General features: G+C 39.1%; 1 protein-coding gene across 12 annotated transcripts in view; it reads left to right on the top strand.

Moving 5' to 3' along the window:
* The window catches only part of trpm3 (transient receptor potential cation channel, subfamily M, member 3), a 132,290-nt gene that overhangs the window by 87,670 nt on the left and 30,283 nt on the right, over nucleotides 1-14,337 (top strand). For all 12 annotated transcript variants that reach the window (XR_006370140.1, XM_044111106.1, XM_044111101.1 and 9 more), the window contains exons 7-9: nucleotides 2,818-2,992; nucleotides 3,240-3,363; nucleotides 10,893-10,965. Coding sequence is in view for 11 of the 12 variants with exons in the window: in XM_044111106.1 (XP_043967041.1) it covers nucleotides 2,818-2,992; nucleotides 3,240-3,363; nucleotides 10,893-10,965 (372 nt within the window). In the remaining variant the exon portion in view is untranslated. The remainder of the gene's footprint in view (nucleotides 1-2,817; nucleotides 2,993-3,239; nucleotides 3,364-10,892; nucleotides 10,966-14,337) is intronic.

Here is a 14,337-nt window from a genome sequence, read left to right as displayed (position 1 = left end):
TACCAGAACTAGATTAGTTGTTTAACAATTACTCACCTTAGCCATTCTAGAGGAAATAGGGACTAATATAAGTCTAGATGGTGAGATGATGAGACATGGCTATTTGAAATGTTTTATCTCTGCCTGTAGGCCTTTCATTTGCTGCTTATCTTCTGTTTGAGAACACATTGGTATTTAGTTTCAGGGAGATCTCAGGCCAACAAAACAAATAAAAGACCCTAAAGTAAAGTAATAAAAAAAGAAAACATATCTCAACCCTTTTAATAATCACATAAACAATAAATAAATAAATTGGCAGCTGTTCCTACAAACCAATCTAACCAAATATTCAGTTCACAGGAACATTAAAATAGACGTTCCTGTTACAACAAACAATTGTTGCTATGGGGCCAAGTGGTCCAGTAGTGCACTATTTTGTGTCTGCTCATGATTAATGATTGGCTTGAATATTTTGTGTCACAACCAATTACTAAGTAAGAGGATCCTAGTGCAGGACATCATATATGTCACTTCACACAAAAACATCCTTATCCGGGAAGTAATACTTCATCATTGCATATTTATTAGTCTGTAAATGTGGGACAGTTACTGTAAAAAGCAAATACTATTATTGGTTGTGAGATAGTCAATACTGCATAAACATATAGAGCTTGTAGTAGTAATTATGTGTTAAAAGGTTTCTTTATCTTGGATATTTAGAATATCCAACCAACTGTGAATTAAGGGTTTCCTCAGGATGTTAAGTTATGAAGCAGATGAGATTTGGAAAACATTTTTGTGCTTTTTTTTTAGAGTAGAACAATGTTTGAGAGATGAGCAGCTGGCACTCAGTGAATCAGGTTCAGTCAACTTTGAGAAGTGCGGCAATATGGCTCACAAAATAACAATCATTTGCTTTTCTGTGTTTTCCTGATATCATTTAATGGAAATGTCTAATGTTCTACATAGATAATTAAATTATGAAGCTTGTGGTTATTAATTAAAAGGTGGCTTCAACTGAAAGTATTGCAGAAGCTTAAAATTGAGTGTTTTTCAGTATTTGTATGACTGCAAATTTGCTCATGTCTGTGTGTGTGTGCGCGAGGGTGTGTGCGTGCGTGTGTGTGTGTGTGTGTGTGTGTGCACACAGGCAGAGTTTCCTTTTCCCAATTAGCCATGACACAGCTGTGCTTTCTCCTCCTCATCTGCTCCTTGGTGGGTTTCAGTTGAACAAAAATCCACTTTAGCTACTACAACATTGCCTCCAAAGCTCCAAAGTCATCAATATCAATATCAATGTTTGATCTCACACAGCTGCAACCTCGCATGCAAACACGTATGCAGGAAAGGAACAGGAAAAACAGACATCCAAGAGAAATGGGAAATCGATTTTTGGAAAACGCAAGTCACCACTTTGCCGCTCTCTCACATTCTGCCCTGTTGATGTGCGGCTGTGTGATGTGGCATGGCACAGTGACGCGGTACCTCTTTGAAGTAGGCAAGACCCCTAAAATGTTCTCCTTATGTAACTGTCCCTGTTGCAAGGCCACACAAGACTGTGTGAGGCGCTGCACATTCGTGGGTGCAATCCCAGAAAGGAGCTCCTGCATGCCCTAGTGTGTGCATACAGTAGGCATGAATTTGTGCGCTGGTGCTGCCTCTCTTCTGTGAATTATGCAGACGAGGACGAGAGTGCATACGGGGGAAGATGAGGCAGTTACATGGCTTTTGAATTAGAAGAGACAAACCAGCAGCATAAAACACAAGCACATGTGAAGCAGAAAAGGGGTAGAGAGGAGTCAAATGTGGATGGATGTGGAGGGGAAAATTTGATGAGAAAATGGAAGGAGCAAGATGTTGAGGATGTGGCCTAAAGAAGTGAACCCACTGAGTCCCTTGACAGAAATAAACCTAATTGTTTGCAAGCCTTTTGGGGCTATCACTGGGGTAACGACAATTCAACTACAGACAGGAGGTTAAAAGTTAGGAACCGCTTTCGGCAAAACCCTTTATATCTAAATTTTACATGTTTTTCATGCACTAAGTTTTAATTCATCTCATGAATTGATTATTTTCTGTGCCCTTGAAAACATTATTTTCAGCTATGTAAAGCTTTGACGTGTACGTATGGATTCAAGCCAGTTTTGATTTCTCTTAAACAGGTATTATTTGAGATGTTCTAATTAAACATTTCTAGCCTTTTGTCTTTGAGCGAATATTATATCTTGCATTCAGAGGTGGTTAAACAGAGATCAATAAAGTTATGATTCACTTTATACAGCATATGCATGTTTGGGGAGGTATTTGCTCCAAAACACCTGATGAGTTTTAATGTTGTAGTTTAGGTAGATATATAAGAGGAAAGTGAAAGAGAATAAATAATGAGTGATCTCGCACAGCTCAGTGAGCTCACCCACACACACGCACCCACACACACTGTGGAGATTAAATCACACATCATAAAAAGATCCTATCCTATAGTGCTATCCCAACATGATCCAACTGCTCTGGACATTAGTTTCAAGTGTGAACAGTGTCTGTGAGTATTTTCTATTAAAAATTATGCTAACACAACAAAATGTGTGTTATTGTTGTTACATGTGTGACTCTTTATGGAAGAATACGACAGGCCTCTACTGTAGTGAGAAAGTGTTTTGATAGAATAAATGACTTTTTTTAATCGTGTTGCTCATAAATTATTAGGCTTTTCTAAAAATTGGTCCAGTCTGGCAGAAGTAGTGACATCTTTCTATTTTCATCTTCGTATTCCCCCACATGCGTTTCTGTCTGTTCTTCCTTTCCTAAAATGACTCCTCACCTCTCGCCTCTCCTGTGCAGGGATCGGCCAGGGCGTACCAGTGGTGGCTCTTATCGTGGAGGGAGGCCCTAATGTGATCTCCATTGTGCTGGAGTACCTCAGGGACACTCCTCCGGTCCCTGTGGTGGTGTGTGATGGCAGCGGGAGAGCCTCAGACATCTTGGCCTTTGGACACAAGTACTCAGAGGAGGGAGGGTATGCACTCACATTTGCACACATTACAGTAATATAAGAACAAATAGTCAGAAATACACCTACCACAGCTGCAACAGCTTCCTATATTTAGTTTGTTTAACATCTCACCTTGGACTCGAGAGTCCCAGTCGACCTTGGTTTTATTTAGCAATAATTACATTTAATATTCTTGTTTTCCTCAAGCTATCGATCTGACTTTTGTTCTTTCACATTTTTCCTCTTCTCCCACTCCTTCCTCTCTTTACAGCATAATTAATGAGTCTCTTAGAGACCAGCTGCTGGTGACCATCCAGAAGACCTTCACATACAGCCGCACACAGGCCCAACATCTGTTCATCATCCTCATGGAGTGCATGAAGAAAAAGGAACTGGTTAGTCATTTTCCTTTCTACTTTATATGTGGCTACATGCAAAACCCAGCTCATTACAGACACAATTACAGCACCTCGGCACATACATATTCATGCCTACAGCTGCAGTAAAACCAGTTAAACGGGCTGTGCTTAATTGGAATAATAAAACACAATGTCTGACAAACATCAGGCCGTCACGCCCATCATTAACCTCCAAACGGCATTGTCCCTGATCACCTCAACACTGTAGTGTTTGCTGGATAAATGTAGCAACGCGTAACAAAGTAAACTGCACAAATTAAGCTTTCTTATCGTAAAACTTGAATTATAACAGATATTACTTTGTCCTTTAAGTATGCTAAGCAGATGCAAATGCATTCAGATGACATTTGAGACAAGCTCCCTTGTACCTTGTATCCCTTTGGCACTGTTTACCTCAAAACACAGGTCATGTTACACATTGTGTGTGGTCATGTCGCGATATGTATGTATTATACCAGGTGCGGGCAACTCAGATCCGAACAGGGTTGGTGTCTGGCATGTTTTAGATTGTACTGTGGTCAGCTTTTGTTTTAATTCAATGAGAAAAAGGAAAACGTCATCAACTTTAAATGAATACTTCTAAAAATGTTATACTTAGAAGCAAAATAAAACATTTATTTTGTTGATTCATAAGATATTTGATGTGATTTCCTTTTGTTTCCACGTTTAAGTGGTGTTGTTGTTGGGGTTTCATTATGTTGATCACAAGAAATCGTAAGAAGAAACATGTTTGGCCTTCCTGTGATCTGGATGAAGTTCTTAATTTCTCTCACTGCTCACATGAGCGACTTTCCACCAAAAAAGATCTGAATCAACATTATCTCCTGTAAAGCTCCTGAAACACAATTGTGTTTTGTGTTTGGGTGCTACTGCTGAACCAGCACACTGCGGTACTGTATATTTTTCTAACACACCCACATGCACCATTGTTCTTGCACAGATAATAACGTGATATTTTTTTTATTGTACATAAAATGCCTGCAGCATTTACTGTGTCTTCACTCTGCAGCAACATTAGCGTATTTGCTGCTTTTTTTGTCTTCGCACAAGCTTGATTTAAGCCAAGTCTTTGGAAAAAGAGGAAATATCTGCTAGTTCAGGGACTTTCCGACTGATTTTGTCATTTTCCTGTTAATAAACTGCAAATACACATACCTTAGCATTTTCTTGAAATCTCACTTTTTGCAAAATTGCAAAGCAGGAGTCCTGTAGAGCCACTAAAACCACAGAACATGCATTTAAAAAGGCATTTAAGTAATAGCCATCACCGTTATTCATTTTAAGTCTTCCCTTTTGTTTTTCTACTTTTATAATAGTACTATCCTACTAGCTCAGAAACAAAGCATATGAAATAGGCACACATACATTTTCACAGACAGTCTTTTCTGTGCTGCCCTGAATTGGTCATAGCTGTGCAGCATGTAAATGGACTGATTTCACCCTCTGTGGGATTCCACCAAGTGACTGATGCTCACACTGACAGAGCCTCCGAACGACATGTACAAGAGCAACAGAACAGTAGAGCGTGAATCATTCGCCAGTCGCAGCTGTGAAGTTCAGATAATCCGATACTGCCTGTCTCTGAACTAACAAGAGTGTTTTACCACTGTCATATTGAAAATGAGCACTCAATGTCAGGTAGCAACAAAAACAGCTACAGTGCAAACTAATATTGAAAAAGAAAACGCATGTGTGTGTTTTATTGGGGTGCAAAAAGTCAGCAGACAGTATTTCAAAGAGTTGGATACTTTATCTTGTAAAAAATGTGCTTTGAATTAGCAGTTTAACTATTTTAAAAAGATATATATACAGCACAAACTTTTCTCAGTTTGTCTCATTAGAACCTCAAACGTCATCTTATCATAATTTTATTAGAATTTTGTGTGATGGTTTGATACAAAAGGACCAACAAAGTAGCATAGACTACACCTGTAAAGTTCAAGGAAAATGATAAATGGCTTTTCAGATATTTTTCAAGTGAATATCTATTTCTCTTTCAGCCCTAAATAAAATCCCCCACTGCCAAATGCCTTTAGAAGTCCGGCTTTTAGTTAATGTTTGAATACGTTTGTTATCTTGCATAGTTCACCATGTATTTTAGCTTTAGCAACTTTTATATGATCTATTTATAGTTTATTAATTAGTAACTCTTTAAGTTATCAATGATCAAAGCAAGTACTGCCATGTGTTTTGATATTTTTGTTAAATTTGATCATTTATCAATAATATTAAATATGCACAATCTTTGCTTGAGTGTTTTTTGTACATTTCATTAAATTATTTTAAGTTTTTTAATAAAATCTAAATATATGACCCACGTTTCCTCACTAATCTACCATTCCACATCTTGTCTTCCTCTATAATTAATACATTTTTCACTTTTTATTGTTGATTAAGATAATTTTGTTTTATTTGTCTATTTCTTTGATTTACTCATTTTGATGATCTCATTGTGCAGTTAAAGGTCTACTCTTCTGTTTATAAAACTCCATAAAGCAGTTCTAGTTACATTTGACTATGTAAAAGGTTCTCTATAAAGTTTCATTGATTTACAGTTTCCATCTATCAAAACGATTAGCTGTTTTCTGAGGGCGTCAGAGGTTTGTTAGAGGATATTTTTAGTGAGCGGCATCAGAAGGGTTCAGACATCACATGGTGGAAAAGTTAAAAGCAGAATTAGGTACATCGTCTCCAACCTAGAACATTTCATGGACGTGAGTTAGTGAGAGTTCATGTGGGAAAATCCATCTGTAGAACAATTACTAGTTTAGAACAGCAGATTTCTGCTTGTTGTGGTTTGTCAAAGTCATGTAGAGTAGACAGCAGATATGTAGACCAGAGTGTACTAGTTGGAGGTTGTGTATGTATTGCATATCAATATACAGTATATAATGTTTCCACATGATATATTTGAAAACAGTTTTGTCCTTTTTATTTGTTAGACTTTTTTACATTTCAGGCTATCCATTTTTTTGTATAACATGGGCACAAATTCCATTCATCCATCTGTCCGTCCATCCATCCAGCCATTGTCATCCACTTATCTGAGGTCGGGTCAGGGAGACAAAGGGTCAAGCAGGTAACCCTAGACATCCCTCTCTCCAGCAACAACCTCCATGGTGCTCAGAGGGAAGACAGGATGTATTGTTCCCCTCCAGCGAATTTGCTTCAAATTGCTCTTTGCAGCTCCAGATATTTATTATTACCTGCACAACCAGTAAGGTTTTCATTTGGCAGATTTCCAGTAGCAAATAAATACATTGTTACATTGTTTAAGAAGTGACATGGGAAAATAACAACACATCAGTGATGAGAAAAACCTCCACAGGAAATGTAATTGTGAAGCACTTGCCTTTTTTTTTTTCTTATGATTGCTAAACAAAAATTATGTTTCTGCATAGGCACATTTCATTTCCATCCTCATTGCAAAAGGTAGAATAAACAGGACTGCAAGACTGGGCTCCTTTTAGCATTACCAGTCAACTGCTGTTGCCAAAAATGTAGGACGCCAATTTTTTTGTCCAATTATTGGACTATTGACGCCTCTCTTCACCCGCTCCCCTGCCTTATGAGTGGTGGGGGGTGGAGAGCACAAGATGGCCATGTTGGCATCTCAGAGTGCGCTATAAATAATTTAACATAGAATCATCCTTATATGTTTAATTTGGATTAAATATTGAGGAGAACTCTCCAGCCCACGGTGTTCCTCAACCTTCCTGACAAGAGAAACTAGGAAGGAGTTCGAGGAACATTAAGGAAAGTAGGAGTGATTTAAATGGACTTCGAGCTGGGGGAGGGAGGAGAAGAGAGAAAAAAAAGAGCTACAGTGCAGAGATAAAGACACAAGCAGAGATGCAAGGAGAGAACAGTTCATTATCAGCAGGGGAGCATCCCTCTGTTTACTGTGCAGTAGAAAAAATCTTGACAGTTCAGCATTTTCCCCATAACAAATAGACAAGTTGTTCTGAATGTTTCACACTTATGTTCTCAACATGAATGCAGTGCTGAATATTTGTGGGAGTTGACCTTCTTCAAGTATTGTCCACGAATGGATTTGGAGAGCTCAGTGTACTGGAAACGTGTTTTTGCTCATGTAGTGTTGGCCATGAGCTGTCTGTGAATGTGTGGCAAGATCAGTAGGCTCTTTGGTTATCAAATGAAGATAAATGTTTTATAATGAGCTTGAGCCACTGAAGTGTGAAGTTCAATCTGTGCAGCATGTTTAAAGTTTGTACATTACCAGCGCTGCAGATGCAGAAATCTTCCTTCGAAGCTGCACCTTAACGAGAAGGATTGCACCGTTCTTTCCAGTCCAAAGTCAAAGCATCACCCTTCTTTTGTCTCTTTTGCTTAAAACAAACCTCCTCTTTTATTCTTCTCACTTCATCTTCCACATCCTATTGAAAATTTTCCATAACTTTATCTCTCTGTGTTTGTTTTTAACTGAAGTTACAGTGTGGACGGGAAAGGCATGCAGGTTCAACACAGAAGCAACCTTTTCTTGTCCACCACCACATTTGTAAGCCTGCTTGTTTGCAGTAACTGCTATTCAACACCTGTGTCTTGGACAAAACGGAGAACAACAAAAAGAAAATCTGTCTGTTTTCATTTTGCGCCCCTTCATTGGCGAGTCTCTGGGGGACTGTCGAGATTAAAGCAGCTCAATTGCAATGTCACAGAGGATATGCTGCACATCCCCTGTGATAACAGGTAGACCATACCCGAAGGGTCACCTTGAGGGTGTAATAGCATAAACTGAACAGTGACGACGACGACAGAAAAAAGGCAAAGGACTGGATGGTCCAATAGTAAGGTTGCGTGGGAGGAGCTGTGAGATGAGTGTCTGCAACAGATGGTTGGAGGAATAAAAGGGAATAGAGGTGTCTGTTTAAAGGCATATATGAGAGCTGAAAATAGACCCACATTTGAACATCTTCTGTAATTATTGTTCTTCCACTGCCCAATATTCCATCCTAATCCTGAAGGCAACCAATAATACCCTGCCAGTCTGCGTGTGTGTGTTTTAGGAGATGTGTGTAGGGAAACTCCCTGATTTGCTATCATAAAAACAAACAGGGAACAACGGGCAAATAGCCGGAACAGAAATCTTTATTAATGAAAACCTATTGAAGAACAAAAATCCCCTTAAAATTAAGAATAAGCTTGCAACCACATCCCTCTGGAACGCTTTTTTGTTGTTGTTGTTGTTCCCCTGATCTCAAAAGAATATCACAAAGATATATGCACATGGTTTAACCTTTAAAAGTCGCAATGTGTCAGGACAGATAAAACAGACACAAAGTGGCATTCTAATGATGCTCATCCTTGTTGACCTCGCGACGTCAAACACCAAAAACAAGGACGCCGCCTCTTTCAGGGGTGGGAGGTGTTCTCTTATTTCACCCTGTTGTGCAAATCGTAGGTTTTAAAATATCAAGTTTATATTCAGTTTTTTTTTTAACTCTAGAAGGAAGTCTGGTGACAAAACCACAGTACAGACGGACGGCCAATAAAGAGTCGGTGGACTCTGTCACTTTGCTTGATCCTCCACATCCCTATTTTTCAAACTTTTTGCATTCAGTTAAAGTGATGCTAGAGAAGCAGAAAAACCAGAAGAGTTTACACACGAAGACTATTTCTTTTTCAGTGGTGACTCTACATAAGTACTCCTGAATATTCCCTATAAGCACCATTCACTGTAAAATGTTAACTGTACACTTCAAAGAAACACCTGACAGTAACACCTATGACTAGTGTGTCCAAAGTTGGTCTTCAATGGCCTCTGTCCTACATGTTTTAGTTCTCTCCCTGGTGGTTGTAACAACCTCCTCAGCATTTCAATGTTTTTGCAGAGGCCTGCTAACGAGCCATCATTTGAACCAGGTGGGTTGACCCAGGGAGAAAAGTAAAACATGACCTATGAGTTCAACTTGTGTTGTTAAAGTTGTATATTTTTTCTGAAGTGGCATCTACTCTTTCAAATGAGAACTGCAATGAGTGTGGTGTATCTCAATCATCCCACAGGGGGCAAATGCTTTCTCATCCCTTGTATATGTACTGCAATAGTTACATAAACGTTCCTAAAAATGCTTAGGTTTATAGCCTACAGCTCAAACCACACATGCTTCTTCTCATGAACATGTTGCCACTTGTTCATAACAGGGAGATTTATTTTTCCTGTATCAATGTCTACAGTGTAAAAATAGAACTGCAGAGTGTTGTGAAACTAAAGCAGCAGCATAGAAGGCAACACCATTCACATGAACACTGAAACTGACTGGGAAAGACCTTTGCTTAAATATATCAGACTAATCTCTGTTGAACGTCAGGCAAAGAGATGCTGTATTGTGTGTATAGACACACACACAAACATGCCTGCATATGAAAACCCACTCATATTCTACCACCTGGGTTTTATGGTGCCAAAATGTCACTATTCCTTCAGAAAACAAAGCAACATCCCATCAGCATACACATGGCGTACAAATGATGAATGAGACGACTGCTGCTTCGTGTGCACAGGCTTAACCCACAACACTGCAGCATCTCCCAAAGGGAAGGCACCATCGCAGACGCAGAGCCTGCAGATTCCTGAAGCCCCACAAAATGAAGCTATTCAGGAAAGGGGGCGGGGCCTGGGGCTGCAGGCAAGGAGGTGGGAGGAGATGGATGGATGTAGGGATTAGAGGAATAGCTCATTAGGTATTCAGAACACACATATTCTTCCATACAAAGCTCCCCCAAGGTGCCTTTCACACATTCATACATAGGATCATGCATGCGCCTGCATGTGTGTTGCAGCTCAGCACTGTGACAAACAAATGTGACTTCAAAAGGCCTGAAAAACTGGGGTATTCCTCAGCATCCCCTCTCAGGTGACATCACAGCATCAGTGGATCATCCAGCTAAATGAAGCTTTCGAGTACATGATGAGAATTTATTTATTTAATTTCAAAAATCCCTGAAACAGCACACACATGCCCACGCCCATACACACCCACACACACACACAGACCAAATAAGAAACAATAGTTTATGGCACCGGATAGAAGCAGGAGTTCCCATTCATTTGATACCCAGTTTTTTTTTTTCACGCTTTTCTTTCAGCTTCTCAGATTCCTTCATCTCAAATCCCCTCATGCCCTCCTCTCATTGAATCGACTGGATTTCAGCTTTGTGATGTCTTTTTGCCGTGGAGACTGGAGACAGTACAACAGACCGGTGTTTTGTGCAGTACACCCAATCAATTCTCTTCTCCTCTCTTCTCTCCTCTTCTCTCCATCAGAAGCAGTGTTTTTAGTGAAAGAGTTTAATACAGCAAAGGAAAGCACTCCACTGGGTTCCTTATTGTGATTGAATTTTCTTTGTGCTGTAAGCCTTCATGCACTTGCCGAAGCAACAATAGGACAGTTCAAGAGGAAAGACACTTATTGGCACTTCTGCTGGTGTGGAAAACAGACACTTACTTGTGTTTATTCCTGTCTGTCTTTCTCATTTTCTCTCAGATAACAGTTTTCCGGATGGGCTCTGAGGGTCATCAGGACATTGACCTTGCCATCCTCACTGCATTGCTCAAAGGTAGGTCAGGGCATGTAGGTGTGTGTGCTGGAGCTTGAGTGTCTTCAATTACACTATGTCCCCCAATCACTGCAGATATTTGGAGGTTTTTGAGCGATATATATTTTTCATCCTACCAATTGTTTTTTTTCTTTTTCAGAAGCGTTCTAATTGCTCTCCAGATTTATGAAGAGGCATTTTCTCAAAAGCCTTTTATTCCCCAGGTGGAGCTTTATTTGGAAAGAAAGCTACTGGCCTTCTCAGCATGTAGCTAAAGTCAACAATTCATTTGATATAAAAGCTTAGACACCCTTGGTAAAATGCCAAGATTTTGAAATGTGAAAATAAAACCAACATAAATAGTCTTGGAACCCTTTTACACCTGTAACCTGTGAAACAAGCAAATTTGTTATTGAAAGAGATGTCAAAACATTTAAAATGCAACTTTTTAGTGCAGGTAATGGGATTTGTGTTGAAAATGATGGCATCCAATCCAAAGTGGTGTGACCACATGCTGTTTACTTTTGTGGAATTGGATTGTCGCTCTACCAATAGATATACCAAAACTGTCAATTTAAAGTACAAAAAAGTGCTTTCTGACACACTGTCACAATAACTGTGACTTGTTCATGCTAGGATGAAAAATGTTTTTTAAATGTTTAGAAAAAATTTAAATTGACTGTAATTTATATTTTGTTGTGGTATATTTGTATAAAACTGAAAAAACTTTTCGGCAACAAAACCAAGGATGCCAACAAGAATCAAACCTACACCTAACGAGAAGCAATCACAAAACTGGGCCAAAGATGGGGCGGGGTTAAAAAACTGAAAATATACAGAGAGAGCGATTAAATAGAAACCAGATGTGATCACTGACTGAAAAAAAGTCCTGGCTTAAGGTGCAAAGCAAAGGACAATATCACAAAAACTGTCCAGGAAAATAACATAACTCACAGACTGGAATAATCAGACTGACTCTTCAAGTCCACTCACAGTAGAAAATCATCTTGGGCTGGTTGCATAGAAATGTATAAGAAAACATGAAAAACTCATTTCTACTAAAGATTGGAGCAAGATTGTCTGCTCCAGTCATTTTACCCAAACAAGGTAGCATGCATAATCTAGTTTGAGCACTTGGCCTTTTCTTTTGCATCCAGAGATGTTCAGAAAGATAAAAACTTTGACTGGCAGTCTAAATAAACTCTATACACTTTAACAAATTATTTACTACTGGAAATAGAGTTGATCAAAGTGTGCACAGTTCAACTAAACCTGTACTCCTCTGTGTACACATATCTCCCAGGGACACACACACACCCACACGTACAACACTGAGGAATCCATACTTCTGATTGTTGTTCAGTAGTTTGTATTGACCATGGTTTCTCTGGTTTCCTCGGGGACAACGGCTCATTCCTTTTCACGCTCACATTTGTGCACATAAATACAGCCTGAACAAACGTATGCATGGGTACAAAGGAGCAGCAGGTCCTGTGAGGCTGCTTAGATATTCAGAGCAAATGATTGATTATCTCAGGAACTGCATTTCAGGAAAGCACTTCAGGCCACAGAGGAGGAAAAGACACAAACTTACAGTTTGTAGAAGAAAAGTGGGGAAGAGGAATGCGTTTTAAATAATTTATGTGCAGCGTTAACGGTGCATGATTTTTCAGCCCGTTTTTCGCTCCGTTTTTAAGCTCATCCCAGATTTATCCGCTCTTGTTATTTTAACTTACATACGCTTTTATTCCACTCACATTCTTTCCATATTATCTGTTGTTCTAGCCATCATTTTTGTTCTCATTATCATCTCTTTTTTTATTTTCTCGTGCGAATTGTGACAGGAATGGAATTCAGATGAACAAGCAAAGGAGGATCAAAGACAGAGAAAAGTCTTTCTCGGTCCGAATTATATGAAATAAATTGGGAAACTTAAAGATAAGAGAAGAGCTTAGAAAAAAAAAAAACATACTTACTGGTCAACACTGTGACAGACAGCAAATTAACATGCAAGCCTCGTTCTGCTGCACTGGAGTCAATTGGAGGTGTAAAATGAAATCCCTCACATCTTGCATGGGCGCTTTCTAAAACACTGGATTAGATTTGTTTGCTGGGGTAGTAAGCTGCTGCCTGCAGCTCAGCTAAACAGAACAGAGTCAGACACATGACTTGAGGAGAGAACAGACCAAAAGGAAGAGAAATGATTTGAGTGCGTCAGCATGTGTGCAAGAGATTGAGTGATTAAGGGAAGTGGGAAAAGAGAAGAGTTGGAAGGACTCACTGTGTAACTTAAAGGTGTGATTGATGCCTGACTGTTTGGCTGGGGACTGAGTACGTAAAGTTAATTCACTGCAGCTCAGAACCCCAAGGGAGACACAATGAGAGTGTGACTGTGCTGACAAAGCAGCACAGTCACACTGGTTTTTAACATAGACATATCTCCGCTAAAGCGCTTATTAGTAGGTGTTGCGTCTTATTAGTGGGACTCTGTCTGAACTTGTACCAGTAAGCTCCAGTAATTCTGCTCAGACACTTAAGCCACAGGGAAAGCGTTGTATGAAGTGATAATGTTGGTGTGCTCATTAAAAAAAATCACCCATTTTTGCATTACAGTGGTTTTCTTAGATTTCCTTGCAGTGAGGTTGTAAGTTTTAACAAGAACACCAAATTGTGGTTTTGGTTAATGGGGACTTAAGTGAGCCAGAAACACAGTGAAGCCGTGACGTTTTGACTCTGTTATTCTGAGCCCTTACTCCCCCAAAAACCTTGCAAAAGCATTCCCATGGATTTTTTTTCAACTTCTATGTATTTATTTACATAATTTTTATTTCAATTTAAGATGCCAGGAAAATATTGCAAGATTTTCATGTTTTTCAAAAAAAAAAAGGATTTATGAATGAACACATGAAAAGTTAAAAGTGTGCCTTTATTCAGCCCCCTTTTACTCTCAATCCAGTGCAGCCAACTGTCTTCAGAAGTCACCTAATTAATACTTATCCATTTGTGTGTTATCTAAGCTCAGCATAGTGAAATCTGCTAGTGAACAAACATCATATTAACAAGAGACGTCAACAGGTGATAAGGTTTAGGAGAAGTTTAAAGTAGGAAATAAAGCTTTTAAAGTTTTTAGAAACACTGCAAACCATCATTTGAAAATAAAGAGCATGACTGCAAGCCAGATGAGAAGGCATTGATCAAAGAAGCAGCCAAATAGATTCATAGCAACTCTGGATGAGATGCTTTGTCAAAAACAGACATTAGTGACCTTTGACACCTACCTAAATCAGGCTATTTTCCACCTGCTCATAATGGTATGATTCATATTTGTATTGAAGATGATTTCACAAACACAGTCCATTTACTTTTGCAATACCACAGCAGCAAAATAAACAG

Source organism: Gambusia affinis, linkage group LG03 (assembly GCF_019740435.1).
Source record: "Gambusia affinis linkage group LG03, SWU_Gaff_1.0, whole genome shotgun sequence".
NCBI lineage: Eukaryota > Metazoa > Chordata > Actinopteri > Cyprinodontiformes > Poeciliidae > Gambusia > Gambusia affinis.
This window is presented reverse-complemented; position numbering and strand designations above follow the sequence as displayed.